Source organism: Rhinolophus ferrumequinum, chromosome 12, assembly GCF_004115265.2.
Source record: "Rhinolophus ferrumequinum isolate MPI-CBG mRhiFer1 chromosome 12, mRhiFer1_v1.p, whole genome shotgun sequence".
Lineage (NCBI taxonomy): Eukaryota > Metazoa > Chordata > Mammalia > Chiroptera > Rhinolophidae > Rhinolophus > Rhinolophus ferrumequinum.
Genome location: NC_046295.1, coordinates 42,091,141 through 42,106,684, shown reverse-complemented (window position 1 = coordinate 42,106,684; position 15,544 = coordinate 42,091,141). Strand labels below are relative to the sequence as shown.

The 15,544-nt window shown below is 30.5% G+C and overlaps 1 protein-coding gene across 2 annotated transcripts in view; it reads right to left on the bottom strand.

Moving 5' to 3' along the window:
- Nucleotides 1-15,544, bottom strand: part of VPS13A (vacuolar protein sorting 13 homolog A) — a 192,035-nt gene that overhangs the window by 104,693 nt on the left and 71,798 nt on the right. For both annotated transcript variants that reach the window (XM_033122388.1, XM_033122387.1), the window contains exons 24-30: nucleotides 8,805-8,886; nucleotides 7,411-7,565; nucleotides 6,854-7,010; nucleotides 2,504-2,583; nucleotides 1,325-1,384; nucleotides 969-1,122; nucleotides 65-181 (exon numbers count right to left, since the gene is read on the bottom strand). In XM_033122388.1, the coding sequence (XP_032978279.1) occupies nucleotides 65-181; nucleotides 969-1,122; nucleotides 1,325-1,384; nucleotides 2,504-2,583; nucleotides 6,854-7,010; nucleotides 7,411-7,565; nucleotides 8,805-8,886 (805 nt within the window). The remainder of the gene's footprint in view (nucleotides 1-64; nucleotides 182-968; nucleotides 1,123-1,324; nucleotides 1,385-2,503; nucleotides 2,584-6,853; nucleotides 7,011-7,410; nucleotides 7,566-8,804; nucleotides 8,887-15,544) is intronic.

The window sequence follows — 15,544 nt, the reverse complement described above, 5'->3', positions numbered from 1 at the left end:
TCTTTCATTTAAGAGTTCTGAATTTAAGAGTTCTGAATTTACTTTTTTTTTGAAATTTTATTACCTTCAATTTTAATTTCAGAAATGTTACGTGTCTGATCTTGAATAAAGATCTGCAAACATGATAATTCTGCTAAAATCTGCAAGGTAATAATATCTTCGTTCCTGGATCGTTTTGAAGCTACAAAAAAATCATATTGTAAAACAAGGAAAAACTTGTAGCAGCTACCTCACTACACTTACTAAGTAAATGAGATATCACAACCAATAATGATAAACCTGATTTGCAATTCAATTGAAAACAAGCAAGATATCCCCCTAATAAATTAGGAATTCCATAAACAATCAAATCTAACAAAAAGCTGAACAAAAGCAAACAATAGACAAAACAAAAAATGTTTACTAGATAAGGCTAACATTTGAAACTAAGACACTGAACTTGAAAAACCGTAAATCTTTTGAGTCAAGAATTACTTAGTGATACTTGTCATTATTGAACTTGCAACTTTTCACAGCTTAAAAAGTACTTTAATTAAGATTAGGGTTAGGGTTAGATTAGGTTAGGGTTAAGTTAGGTAGGGTTAGGGAATAGGGTTTAGGGTTTAGGGTTAGGGTTAAGGAAATAAAAAGGAAAAAAAGTACTTTAATTAAAAAAATAATATTATTCAAATTTTGTTCATTCTATTTTTCTAAAGTAATGATATTAAATACATGAATTTTAACCTAAATCAAATACTTCTACAATCTTCAACTAAAAAGAATATGACAAATAAAAGCCACATTTTCTTCATCAATAATCATTTTTTTTTTACTATTATTTTTTAAAATTAACCTGGTATATAAGGAATCTTTCTAGATTTTAATCTGGGCAATAAAATTCTGAAGACAATAAGTTAATAAAGCCAGAGCCAAAATTTATTGATCTACTTGTTAAAAAATATTTGAGGTTGAATTTTAAAGAAACATACCTATTTTTTTAATGACCTCTCCTTTGTCTTCAGTCTCTATAACATGCACTGAGGCTGACTTTTCCTCCAATTGTGTAATAATATTATTAAAATAATTTAGTGTATTCAGAAGTGCTTCAGTATGCAAATGAATATCCAAAGAGGAAAAATTCACCTAAAGAACAAAGTTGATTTTAGTAATAGGTCAATTAAAATTTATTTGCCTACTCTGTATAAGGCACCAGGCTTTGTGGAACAAAGGATATAATATCCCATTTTTATCCTCAAGGTTCTTAGAGTTCTAGTTATAATTTTCATAATATATTTACTTAGAAATATAGTATCTAATTAAAAATCAAATTATTATTCACTCATACCTTAACCAGTTGTGCAACATTGTTATAGGTACTTTTCAAGTTGGGTACATTCTTTTCAGCCTATCCAAAGAGATAAAAAACAAGTCTGTCTGTTAGAATACCTTAAAAAGACATACATATATGCAATTATATGAAGGTCCTAATAAACATTTACAGAAATCTATCTATCTATCTGTCTATCTATCTATCTATCTATCTATCTATCTATCTATCTATCTATCTATCTATCTATCATCTATCTATCTATCATCTATCTATCTATCTATCATCTATCTATCTAGCTAGCTAGCTAGCTAGCTTTACCTAAACAAACTGCTTCAACAGAACAAAGAAATTTGGTAAGTATAGGACTCTGTGGCACATAGCAAGTATTCAATAAATGTTATGTAGTATCTTTCATGATCAAGGATGGAAAATTAAAGTGGAGAATAATCATTCGATCATCCACAACTCTGTAGTCCTTCCTTATTCCTCCTGTATGTGAAAACAAAATTTGTGACAGAAGTGTCCACCAAGTAGCTAAATACTCCATGTTATCTTTAGATCTAGAACACTTGTGTAGTATTAAAGCTATTTAATGCATGAACAATATAACTAAAATGGCTACATTAATAATAGTAAAAATGGTCTTAAAAGTGATAAAATGTTATTTCAGCATTATTCTTACCATAAAGTAATTATTTAAAAAATGTGGCACTTACATAAAAATAGGTCAATGAAAACATGGAATAAATCATAAATATACCATAGTATATATAAAAACTTAATAAATGATAAAATGGATACAATAAATCAATAGGAAAGGAACGACCCAGGAAAATTACGTAACTTCAGACAATCATAGGGAAAAAAAAAAAGGAAATCAAGTGAAAGCTTCCTCTTGTATCATATACCACAATACCACAATAAACAGGTTCAAGAATAAAGAGTTTGTTTCTGTTTGATTTCCTGATGGGGGAAAAAGTGCGGGTCATTTCTGCTTAGAACATAGGCTTCTTATTTAGCTATATCAAGTGTTCTATTTAAGAGGACGACAAAACAAAAAATTCTTCAAGTTTTAGGAGTTATAGAGATCACAGTAGAATCAAGATTAAACTGATTACTCTACTTATAAAACCTGATTATAACACTTCAGCAGTACACTTACCATAGCAGGCAAATGTAAATGGAACTGCTTACCTTCACATATTCTAGTGTTAAGAGATCTTCCATTGTGTTATCCAGCGTGGTAATCAAATAAACTGGCTTCCTGTTTTCATCTAAAAATAATTTTTAAAATTATTCTTTCATACGAAAACTTACTGAAAACAAATGCAGGCAATATTAATAAATATAAACTTTAAAAAGGATTTTCTGTATCAGTTCTGAGCTGTGGATACTGTGTTAAGCTGTAAAAACATAATTTCTCCTAACAATTCCTTTCTCTCCTCTTATGCCAAATACTAAAACTCTTACCCTTCCAAACCTAGATAGGAGTAGCCATCAGTTAAAGAAAAAAACAGAATGGTTAATGGTTAATAGGAACAATGAAAAGACAGGAAGATAATTCTGGCCCCGAGACACAGAAATCGCTATAAAGAAATTCAGACTCCCTAAAAACCTAATTGTTCAGAAGACATCACGTATGTGATGAGAAACATTTCCTGTATATTAATTTAGATTAAAATAAACCCTATTACCAAATAACCAGTCATTACTATTTCTATTACTGCTTCTGCTCAAAACCTAAGAAAGTGAGTGCGAAACTGCTGTAGAAGAGTATTTTATATAATGCCCGTAAAACTAAATACGCTGAAATGGAATTGTTAGATCATATGGTGGTTCTATTTCTAAGTTTTTGAGAACTCTCTATACTCTTTTCCATAATGGTGGATGGCATCCATTTAAATTCCCACCAACAGTGCACAAGGGTTCCTTCCCTTTTCTCCACACCCTCACCAATTCTTATTTCTTGTCTTTTTGATAAAAACCATGCTAACAGGTGTGAGGCAATCTTACTGTGATTTTGATTTCAATTTTGCTGATGATTAGTGATCCTGAACATCTTTTCTTGTATCCGTTGACCATCTGTATATCTTCTTTGGGAAAATGTCTATTCAGATCCTCTGCCCATTTTTAATCACATTGTTTATTTTTTGCTATTGAGTTGTATAAGCTCTTTATATATTTTGGATACAAACCCCTTATTAGATTATGAATAGCAAATATTTTCTCACATTCAATAGGTTGCCTTTTCATTTCTGCTGCTGTGCAGAAGCTTTTTAGCTTAATGTAGTCCCACTGGGCTATTTTCAGTTGTTACTTTTGCTTTTGGAGTCAGATTCAAAAAATCATCATCAAGACCAATGTCAAGAAGGTATGGCCTAAGTTTTCTTCTGGAAGTTTTACGGTTTTAGGTCTCAAATTCAAGTCTTTAGTCCATTTTGAGTTCATTTTTATGTATGGTATAAGATAGTGGTCCGATTTCATTCTTTCACGTGTGTCCAGTTTCCCAACACCATTTCCTGAAGAAACTGTACTTTCCCCATGTGTATTCTTGACTCCTTTATCAAAAGCCATTAGGTTGATGCAAAAGTAATTGAGGTTTTCACAATTATTTTTAACCTTTTAAAATACAATTACTTTTGCACCAACCTAATAATTGACCATAGATGCTTGGGTTTATTTCTGAGCTCTCCATTATGTTCCATTAATCTGTATCTATTTTTATGACAGTTCCATGCTGTTGTGAATTCTATGGCTTTATAATATAGTTTGAAATCAGGGAGCGTGATGCTTCTAGTTTTGTTCTTCTCCCTCAAGATTGCTTTGGCTATTTGGGGTCTTTGTTAGTTCCATACACATTTAGGATTGTTTTTTCTAGTTCTGTGAAAAATGACATTGGAATTTTCATAGGTATTACACTGAATCTATAGATTGCTCTGGATAGTATGGACATTTTAATAATATTAAGTATTCCAATTCATGAGATAAACCATGGAATATCTTTCTTTTTGTGTCTTCTTCAATTTCCACTCACCAACAGTGTACAACTCTTTCACCTACCTCCTTGGTTACATTTATTCCTAGGTATTTTATTCTTTTGATGCAATTGTAAATGGGACTGTTTTCTTAATTTCTCTTTCTGGTATTCTTTGTTAATACATAGAAACACAACAGATTTTTGTATATTGATTTTGAGTTCTGCAACTTTATTGAATTTGTTAGTTCTAAAAGTTTTGGTGGAGATTTTAAGAGTTTCTATATATAGAATCATGTCAACTGCAAATAGTGACAGTTTTTATACTAGGTCAATGAAGAAATCAAAAGAGAAATAAAAAAACACCTTGAAACAAATAAAAATGGAAATAGAACATATCAAAATTTGTGGGATGTAGCAAAAGCAGTTCTAAAAGGCAAGTTCACAGTGTTAAATTTATCTTGTTCCTTGAGGTAAACACCTACCTCAAGGAACAAAATAAATCTCAAACATGCAGCCTAACTTTACAACTCTTGGAACCAGAAAAAGAAGAACAAATGAAACCCAACTTTAGTAGAATGAAGGAAATAACAAAGATCAAAGCAGAAATAAATGGAGAGTAAAAAGACAATAGAAAAGATCAATAAAACTAACATCTGGTTTTTGAAAAAGTAAAAATGGCATTTACCTAGCCTCGTCTCAAGAAAAAAAAAAGACTCAAATAAAATCAGAAATGAAAGAGGAGATGTTATAACAGAGCCACATAAATACAAAGGATCATGAGATTACTATAAATAAATATACGCCACCAAATTGGACACCTAGAAGAAATGCATAAATTTCTAGAAACATCTAGCCTTCCAAGAGTGAATCATCAAGAAATAGTAAATCTGAGAAACCAATTACTAGTAAGGAGATTCAATCAGTAATCAAAAACCTCTCAACAACAAAATCACAGGAACAGATGACTTCACTGGTAAAATCTACCAAACATCAAAGAAGAATTAATACTCAATACTTTTAAAAAATAGAAGAGGAAACACTTTCAAACTCATTTTAAAAGGCCAACATTACCCTGATTCTAAAACCACACAAGCACTCAACAAGAAAAGAAAATTACAGGTTAATATCCCTGATGAAAAATCCTCACCAAAATATTAGTGAAGTGAATTCAACAATACATTAAAAGGATCATACAGTATGATCAAGAGGATTCATTCCAAGAATGTAAAGATGGTGCAGTATCTGCAAATCAATCAATGCGATCCACTACATTAACAAAATGAAGGATAAAAACCATATGAACATCTGAACATATACAGAAAAATCATATGACAAAATTCAACATCCCTTTATGGTAAAAACTCTCAGCAAAATGATTATAGAGAAAACATACCTCAACTTAATAATTGCCATATATGACAAGGCCACAGTTAACATCATACTCAATAGAGAAAAGCTGAAAGTTTTTCCACTAAGTTCAGGAACAAGACAAAGATTTCCCACTCTTACCACTTTTACTGAACACAGTATTAGAAGTCCTCATCAGAGCAATTGGTAAAGAAATAAAAGGTATCCAAATTGGAAGTGAATAGTTTGTCTTGATCATTCCATCAACCATTCTTTCAAAGAAAAACCCAAAAATGTAAAGGAGGATATGAAAAATACCCTCCTAAATGCCTAACATGGAAAATGGCAGTATTTTTCTAAGGTAGCATATAATTTATCTGTTATGATTCTGGGACATAAAGTATCAGTGGTAGGCAGACCAATGCCACTTTCGCACTCCCCCATGGATGTCCATGCTCTAATTCCCCCAAACCTGAAAATACGTTATTTCATGTGGCAAAATGGACTTTGCAGAGGTATAATAGTTATAGTTAAGGGGAAATTATCCTGGATTGTCCAGATATGCCCAATCTAATCACCTTAGTTTTTAAGAGTGGAAGCAAAAAGCAAAAGAAGAGGTTAGAGAGACGATAGATTGAGATGAATCTAACACCCTGTGCTTGTTCTGAGATATAGGGGACTATGCAAGAACCCAGATTCCTCCAGGAGCTAAGAATAGCCCTCGACTAATAGTTATCAGGGAAACAGACTTAAACTACATCAAACTGAATTCTGTCCATACCTGACTGAGCAATGAAATAGAATCTTCCCCTAGAGGCTCCAAAAAGGAACTACTCTTGATACCTTGACTTATGCCTGTTGAGACTTATGTTAACTTTTGAGCTAAGGAAATTTAAGACAACAAATTTGTATTGTTTTAAGACACTAAGTTTGTGGTAAACTGTTACAATAGTAATAGGAAACCAATTCAGTGTTTTAGTACTCGGTTAAGTATACTTAAAATTAAACCATGTCTACTTTATTTTCCTTAATGAGAAAGAAATCACCTTCATTTTTTTATCTGGTCTACCTAGATTCCCAAGTATAAAAGTTAAAGACCAACTCATAATATTTTTCTGTGAATGTTTTAGCAAATGTACTTATTTAAAGCCTACAGAATTAAAAACATTATAGTCGGTAGTCAAAGAATAAAATTATTTATGTGAAAAATAGATTCTTACCGAAGTATTCTGGGCATTTTAAACAGAATTCTTTCAAAAAGGCAGTGGCTTTCATATCAAATGTTCTAAGCTCAATTTCTGTGCCCAATCCTAAAACATCAATTTCTACCACAGGTAGTTCACAATCTCCAACAAGGTGATAAAATTGAATCAATACCTGAGAAGAAAGAAAAAAGAAACTATCACTACCTAAATTAAAAATTGCTTATGTGGATGATGGTTATATATGGACATAAGAGGTACACATAGGATATAAATATGTTTTAAAGTTTAGGAAAAGTTTTATAAGCACATAAACATACAATACACACATCACACAAATAATTATTTTAATAAATTGTATTAAATAATCACAATATATCAACTAAACCCCTAATTCTTGATTAAAGAAATTAATCTTCAAAGAAAGGAAAGGAGAACCATGCAATAATGTCCAGATTCAGCTTAAACAGGATGAAAGCAACAGTGCCTATAAGTAATGAGACGTTGTAAATAAACTGTGAATAGTGAAAATAAACAATTTAAATAAACTATATCAATTTTACAATGGTACATACCTCTGGCACTTCAAATCTTATTTTATACTGAATAATATTTTTTGAAAAATCCAGCTTTTGAGACTTTTTTTGTTGATTAAATTTAACGCTAGCCGTTGTCGGACAAGTTTCTTCCAACGGACTACATGGTGCATCATAAAATTCCTCCTCTGAATCTAAACATCATAGAACGTTATTTAAGTCAATAATCAAAATGATTTGCTTAAGAATGTTTTTATAACTTTTACAAATTTTCTGAAATAAATGTGAACACTAAAATATTAAAGTCTTTCAAAAATTGAATGTAAAGAAAATAAATTTAAAAAAATACAGAGCTGTGTGAACAAATAATATTTTGATGAAAAAAAGAAATACTGAAAATTACAAATGAAATCTTAAGCTTAATGAATATCACCTTTGAAAATCATTAGTCTATCAAAAAGTTGTTAAAGCACATGCTATAGCAAATGACAATGCCGATGCCTACCACATCACTAATACTCAAAGGAACACACTAATATGCTCATTCTACCTAGAAAGCAAAACAGGACTTCGTAATGCAAACTGCGAAATATTAAAAGCAAAATGCAAGTCCTAAACTTTGAATGAAGAAACTGGATGGAGCACTACTACATACATACATATACGTACATAAATATATATATAACAATTTCTAGAATTTGCTATTAAAAAGAACCCCAAAACTTGTAAAACCATTACAAGAAAGTTTAAAGAAAACTAAAACCAGCCGAAGTATATCTCTAACAACTTAAGACTGAATTTAGGGTAGATGATCTCACAAACAACAAGTCCTTTCTCCCCTCCACTCCCTGTTCACCACACACAAAGGAAAACATTCTCTAGGAAAACTGAGAATCAACATGGCAATGTCTATCATTTAACATTTTGCCAATTAAAAGTCTTACAAATGGAAAAACAATATTCTTCTTTACAATGTGGCCAGAAAAAAGCACCTATTTGAAGTAAAAATATTTACCAGTTTTCATGTGTAAATGTATGAATTAAGGCTTGATTTTACTCTTTTAATAAAAAAGGAAAATGTAAAAAAACAACTTAGGATAAAAAAAAAAATATGATCCAAATAGCTAAGTAACACATTATGAGTTAATCATCTGCAAAATTTCATGGGGTCTCTTAGCTCACAGGAAGATTAAATTACTAGTTCTCCTTGTGATTATTTCAATTTTTATGTACTAAAAAAAAAAATCCCACTTCAAAAGCAACTTTAAGAAACATGCAAATTATACTGTTTTAACGGAATTTTGGTGAAATTTCTGGAAAATACACAAATATCTGGCTATTGCCTGAAATTTTTAACATGGTCTAAAAATGAAAATTATTTCCGTAAGGTATTTTTGTAATAAGGAAAATTTCCTAAAGCAGTTTCATTTTACCTTCTTCAATACATGTAAGTTCCAAGAGAGGCAACATTTTCTGTGAAACATGTGATGCTCCCAAAGAAGCAGATCTTTGAGTCTGGAAGAAAAGTAATTCTTAATTAACACAAAGACTTTTACTCAAAGTTCTAAGACAACTTTGACCAAAAACATACACACACAACCCCAATTTGAATTAACTGAGAAAAAAAATCCAGGCTGAATTAGAAAAGTAAATTATAATAAGTATATATTTAATGAAATGATTTTTACAATTTCAAGGCTAAATATAAATTATAGAACTAATTTAATAATTTCCTTGATGACAAGCTTTGAGTAAAAAAAGATCTCAGATATACCTAAACTCAAATGTGTTAGAAAATAAGGATGCCATCTTCAGGACATCCATGAGAAACAACCCAAAGTCTCAATATATAAAGCCTCTAGAGTTGAGGAGCTTGCAGTTTTATTTTTGAATTTTTGAAAGATATTTCAGTAAATTTACTTTTTTACTGTTCTTGGAAATACAGCATACAAAAACATATAATACAGTTTAGAAACACAATAAAAGACACCCCTGAATTTTCCACAAAGGCCAGAAACAAAACATACTCTTGCCTAGAAGCACCTTATAGGATCCTCCTTGATCACATTCCCTACCACTAATTATGATCTTGCTTTCATTTACTTTTTTTTAACCTCCTATGAATGATTCTCTAAGTAATGCATTTTACCTTTGCATCTTTCCACACTGTCGAAAAGACAATATTACATATATTTTCCTGTGACATTATTCTATAAAACAATCGTTAAATTTTATCTATAGTGATAATTTACTCATTCTTACTGCTATATTGTATTCCACTGATGAATAAACCACTACTTATTTGTCTACTATACTGTTGATAAACATTTGTAATGTTTATAGATTTTTGCTTTTACTCACAGTGACACTATAACCATCCTTGAACCTTCCTCCAGGTAGGTACTCAAATGAAAGACTTTCCCTGGTATATATATTGAGCAGTGAAATTGTGCATGTTCACCTTACTAAGTATTATCAATCCGTTTTCACAAGTGCTTGCAACAATAGAATAGCTTATATGGCTCCATGTCCTCACAAATGTCTAACGTTTTCAGATATTTAAAATTTTGCCAATCTCACTGGCGATTTCACCCAAGTTTTAATTACAATTGCACAAATGTGTAATAGTTACACATAATATTATAGGTTCATGGGTTATTAGTATTGAACCCTCGCTGAATCCTGTTCATTTTGGGAAAACGTTTTGATTGAAATATAACCTACTGCATAAGATTACGTAACTATAAGGATGAAGTTCAATAAATTTTCAAAAAGTACCCAAGATCCATATCCAGGAATAGAACATTATTAGCAATTCAGAAGCTTCGTTATGCTCGCCACAATCATTAGGCATACCCCAAAAAGGTAATGACTATGCCACTCTTATTTTAATTTTTAATGTACCAAAATTTTTTACATATAAATTCATATAAGAATAGTTTTATTTTTCATTTTCCTGACGAATAATAAAATCAAACACCTATTCACATGTCTGTCTGCTCATTTCTTATTTGGCTGCTGGCTTCCTTATACATTTTGGATAAGTCTTTTGTAAGTTATGTGTGTTGCAAATATTTTTCCCAATTGATCACTTGTCTTTTGGATTTTTATTTATTTTTTAAATTAAATGCATTGGGGTGACAATGGTTAGTAAAATTTACATAGGTTTCGAGTGTACAATTCTATAATACATCATATATGTATCACATGTATGCTCACCACCCAGAGTGTGTTCCAAAAGTCAGACAATTTTAATTTTCATGAAGTGTGATTAGTTTTTCTTCTATATTTGTGCTTTCCAAATCCTAAAATATCTTTACTTACTACAAGGACTAGAAGATTTTCTCTTATGTTTTTTGTTAAAGAAACTTTACTCTCTTGGGCATTTACATTTAAGTCTATGTTCCATTTCAAGCTAAATTCCACGTATGCTATAAGATAAGGGTTGATGTTCACTTTTTTCTACATAATTTTTTTCCTCATACTAATCTAGTTATTTCAGAACTATTTGTTGTAAGGACTATCCTTCCCCCACTTAGTTGGACTGGCACCTTTGTAACAAATCAAATACACATTAACCATGTATTATGGATTTATTTCTGGACTCTTTTTACTTTACTGACCTACATGTCTACTTCTATGCCCCTAGAGCACTTTCTTGAATAAAGTAGGTATAAAATAAACCTTGAAATCAAGTATTAGAAATTCTCCAACATTATTCTTAACACAAATTGTTTTGGCTAATATATATCCTTCACATTTCCATATGTACTTTACAATAAGCTTGTTAATTTCCAGGAGAAAATATTTTTGAATTTTGATTGGGATTGTAAGAAATCTAAAAAGTTGGGAGAGAACTGCCGTCTTAATCAAGTCAGTCTTTCAACCCAAACTATATATATCATTCCACTTATTTAGGTCTTCATTTAGGTCTTTAATTTTTTTTTCAGAACTCTTTTGTAGTTTTAGGTATATAGGACTGATACTTCTTTTGTTAATTTTTCTAAGCATTTTACCTTTATTAATGCTATTATAAATGGAATTTTTAAAATTTCATCTTTAGAAACTAATTATCTACATTGATAATGTATCCTGTAATGCTGCTAAACTCGCTTACTATTACCAGTGGTATTTTCTACATTCCTTAGGACTTTCTGCATAAATGATCGTGTAATTTGCAAAATAAAGATAGTTTTACTTTTTTGTTTCCATCCTGTCTTTATTTTTCTTGACTGCTGCAGAGGCTAGAACCTTCAGTACAAATCTGAATACAAGTGGTGAGAAAAGGCACTCTTGCACTATTCTTTATCTAATAAAGAAAGCATTTAGTCTTCTTCAAATTAAGAATATTAGCTATAGATTTTTCCTAAATGTCCTTTACCAGGTTGAGGAGGTTCCTTTGTAATTCCCAGTGTGTTAAGAGTTTTTATCATGAATGGTTATTGTATTTTGTCAATGCTTTTTCCTCTTTTAGACCACTTTTTTTTCCTAAGATTAAATGCATGTGGTCATATTATACTTTTAAAATGTCATACTATTTGGTTATAATATTTAAAGATTTTTACATCTATGTTAATGAACATATTGGTCTGTAGTTTTCTCGCAATTCCTTTGTCTGGTTACAATAGAGTAATTCATGCAAAGAAACAAGAAAGTATGGCCTATGTTCAGAAAAAATAATACAAGAGAAAGCACATGCATTAGACTTAACTGTAAAAAAACTAAACTATCTTAAATACTCAAAGATAGAAAGACCCATAGAGAAAGAACTAAAGGGAAACAGACAACTGAGGCCACAAGTAAAAATATCAATACAGAAATTATAAAAAGAAATCAAACAGAAATGCTAGACCTGAAAAGTAAAATAATTGAAAGGAAAATTCATTAGAGAATTTAAGTAAGAGATCTGAGCTAGCAGTAGAAAGACTCAGTGAACATCAAGACAAGTCAATCGAAATTGTCAAGAAAACAGAATAAAGAAAAATGAACGCACTTTAAAGGAACTATGGGACACCATCAATGAATCAATATAAGCATTATGAGAATACCAGCAGAAGAATAAAAAGAAAAAAGGGTAGAAAAAATACCTCAAAAAATAACAGCCCCAAATGTCCCCAAATCTGATTGAAAAATGTGAACCTAAAAAACCAACAACTTCACTCAAATTAAAGTAACATACACTCAAACATATCCACAACAAAACATATTATAAACAGTTAAAAGACAGTCAAAGAGAGAAACTTGAAAGCAACAAGAGAGAAGCAAGTTGCCACATACTAGAAATCCTCAATAAATTAGCAGCCAATTTCTGATCAGAAGCCACGAAGGACAAAAAGTAAAGGAATGACCTTTTTCTTTTTTCAGCGCTCCTCTTTTTTTTTTTAAATTTACTTAATTTTATTTATTTATTTAATTAAAGTTTATCAGGGTGACAATTGTTAGTAAAGTTACATAGGTTTCAGGTGTACAATTCTGTACTACATCATCTATATATCACATTGATGAGGGTAAAAGGGATCAAATATATGGTGATGGAAAGAGAACTGATTCTGGGTGGTGAACACACAAGGAATGACATTTAAAGTGCTAGAAGAAAAAAAGTAAATCAAGAATTCTGTGTATCGCAAAACTGTTCTTTACAAAAAATGAGAAATTAACACACTGCCAAACAAACACCATCTGAAAAGGTGTGTTACTACTAGACTTGCACAAGAAGAAATGCCAAAGAGAGTTCTCTAGGTTAAAGTAAAAACACTAGATTCTAACTCAACGCCATACAAAGAAATAGGGATCTTCAGTAAAGATAAATACGTGGGCATTAAGGAAATATTACTGTGTTTATAATTCACAGCTTTACTTTTTATGTCCTATACACTTAAAAGAAAAATGTATAAAAGTAATTATAACTGTTATTGAGTATCCAGTGTATAAAAATGCAATTTGTGACAACACCTTAATGGTGGGAGGACAGAACTGTATTATGTAAGAGTTTTTGTATGCTATTGAGGTTAAGTTGGTAACAATTCAAATCAAAATCTTGTAAATTAAGAATGTTAAATATAATTGACAAAAATTAACCATAAAAAATATCTAAAAGTACACACAAAGAAAATTACAAGGGAATCAAAATAGTTCATTACAAAAAATTAATCATAAAAACAGGCAGTAATAGAGAAAATGAGAGACAAAGAGTGTAAGATATAGAGAAAACAAAAAGCAAAATGGCAGTGCAAAGTCCTCTTTTATCAGTAATTATTTTAAATATCAATGGATTGAACCATCCAATCAAAAGGCACAGGCTAACAAAATGGGTTAAAAAAAATATATGATACAACTATGTACATGCTGTCTATAACAGACTCACTTTAGACTCAAATACACAGATAGAAAGTAAAAAGGTGAAAAAAGATATTCCATGAAAATCGCAATTAAAACATAGGTGGTTATACTCATTTCAAACAAAAGACTTTACATGCAAAGTGTTAACAAAAGACAAAAATGTCACCATAAATAATAAAAGGAATAACTCATTAGGAAGATGTAATAATTATACACCCAACAATAGAGTCCCAAAGTATGCAAAGAAAACATTGACAAAATAAGAGAAACAAAGTTTTACAAATAGTTCCCGACTTCAATATCTCACTTTCAATAAAGGATAGAACATCTACACAGAAGATCAATAAGGAAAATGAATTGAACAACACTATATACCACCTAAATATATTAATAATAATCATATATAGAACATTTTACCCAACAATAGCAGAATATACATTCTTCTCAAGTACATGAAGAACATTTAACAGTATAGACCATGTGTCACAAAACAAGTGTACAAAATTTTTAAAAGTGAAATCATATAAAGTATCTTCTCTAACTACAATGAAAACAAGCCAGACATCACTAACAGAAGGAAAACTGTAAAAATTAGAAACATATAGAAATTGAACAAAACACTTTAACAAAATCAATCTGTCAAAGAAAAAAAAATCACAAGAGAAATTACAAAATACTTTGAGATGAAAAAAATCAAAAGACATGAAAACTTAAGGGATACCTTTAAAACAGAGCTCAAAGGGAAATTTATTGCTATAAATAAGCATACATTAAAATAGAGGAAAGATTACGAATCAATAACCTCACTTTATACTCAAGGAGCTAGAAATTAAGATCAAATGAAACCAAAAGCTAGCAAAGGTAAAGAAATACAAAGATTATAGCAAAAATAAATGAAATCTGAACATAAAATAATAGAATTAACAAAACCAAAAGTTGGTTCTTTGAAGAGATCAACGAAACTGACAAAACTTCAGCTAAACTAAAAGAAAAAGCAAAAATAACTAAAATCAGAAATCAAATTGAAGTCATTAGCACAAACATTACAAAAATAAAAATAATTATAGAAACTACTATGAACAATTGTACGCTAACAAATTGGATAAACTAGATTAAATTGATAAATTCCAAGAAAGATACAGATTACCCAAACTGACTCAAGAAAAAATAGAAAATCTGAACACTCTTAACAAGAGATTGAATCAGTAATCAAATTCCTCCCAAGAAAGTCAAGTGAGAAGGCTTCATTAGTGAATTTTACCAACATTTGAAAGAGAATTAAAACCTTCCTTCTCAAACTCTTCAAAAAAATCAGAGAAAACACTCCTAACTCAGTAGCTTAGGCCTGATAACAAAGCCAGACAAAATTCTAGAAACCAAATCCAATAGTCTATTAAAACGGTTATACACCATAACTAAGTAGAATCTACCCTAGGAAAAGCAAGGGTGATTCAACATAAAAAATAAATTCTTGTAAAACATCACAGTAACTATCAACAAAATGAAAAGACTACCTACTGATTGGGAGAAGATATTACCCAATGAAACATCTGGATAAGGGGTTAATATCCAAAATTTATACAACTTAACACCAAAAAACCCCCAAACAATCCAATTAAAAAATGGGCAGAGAACATGAACAGACACTTCCTCCAAGAGGACATACAAACCTCCACCAGCTGTACGAGTATGAGAAAATGCTCAATTTCACTAGCTATTAGGGAAATACAAATCAAAATCACAATAAGATGCAAGCTCACATCTGTTAGAATGGCTGTTATCAACAAGACAAGTAATAACAAGTGGAGGAACGATTGTGGAGAAAAATGAACTA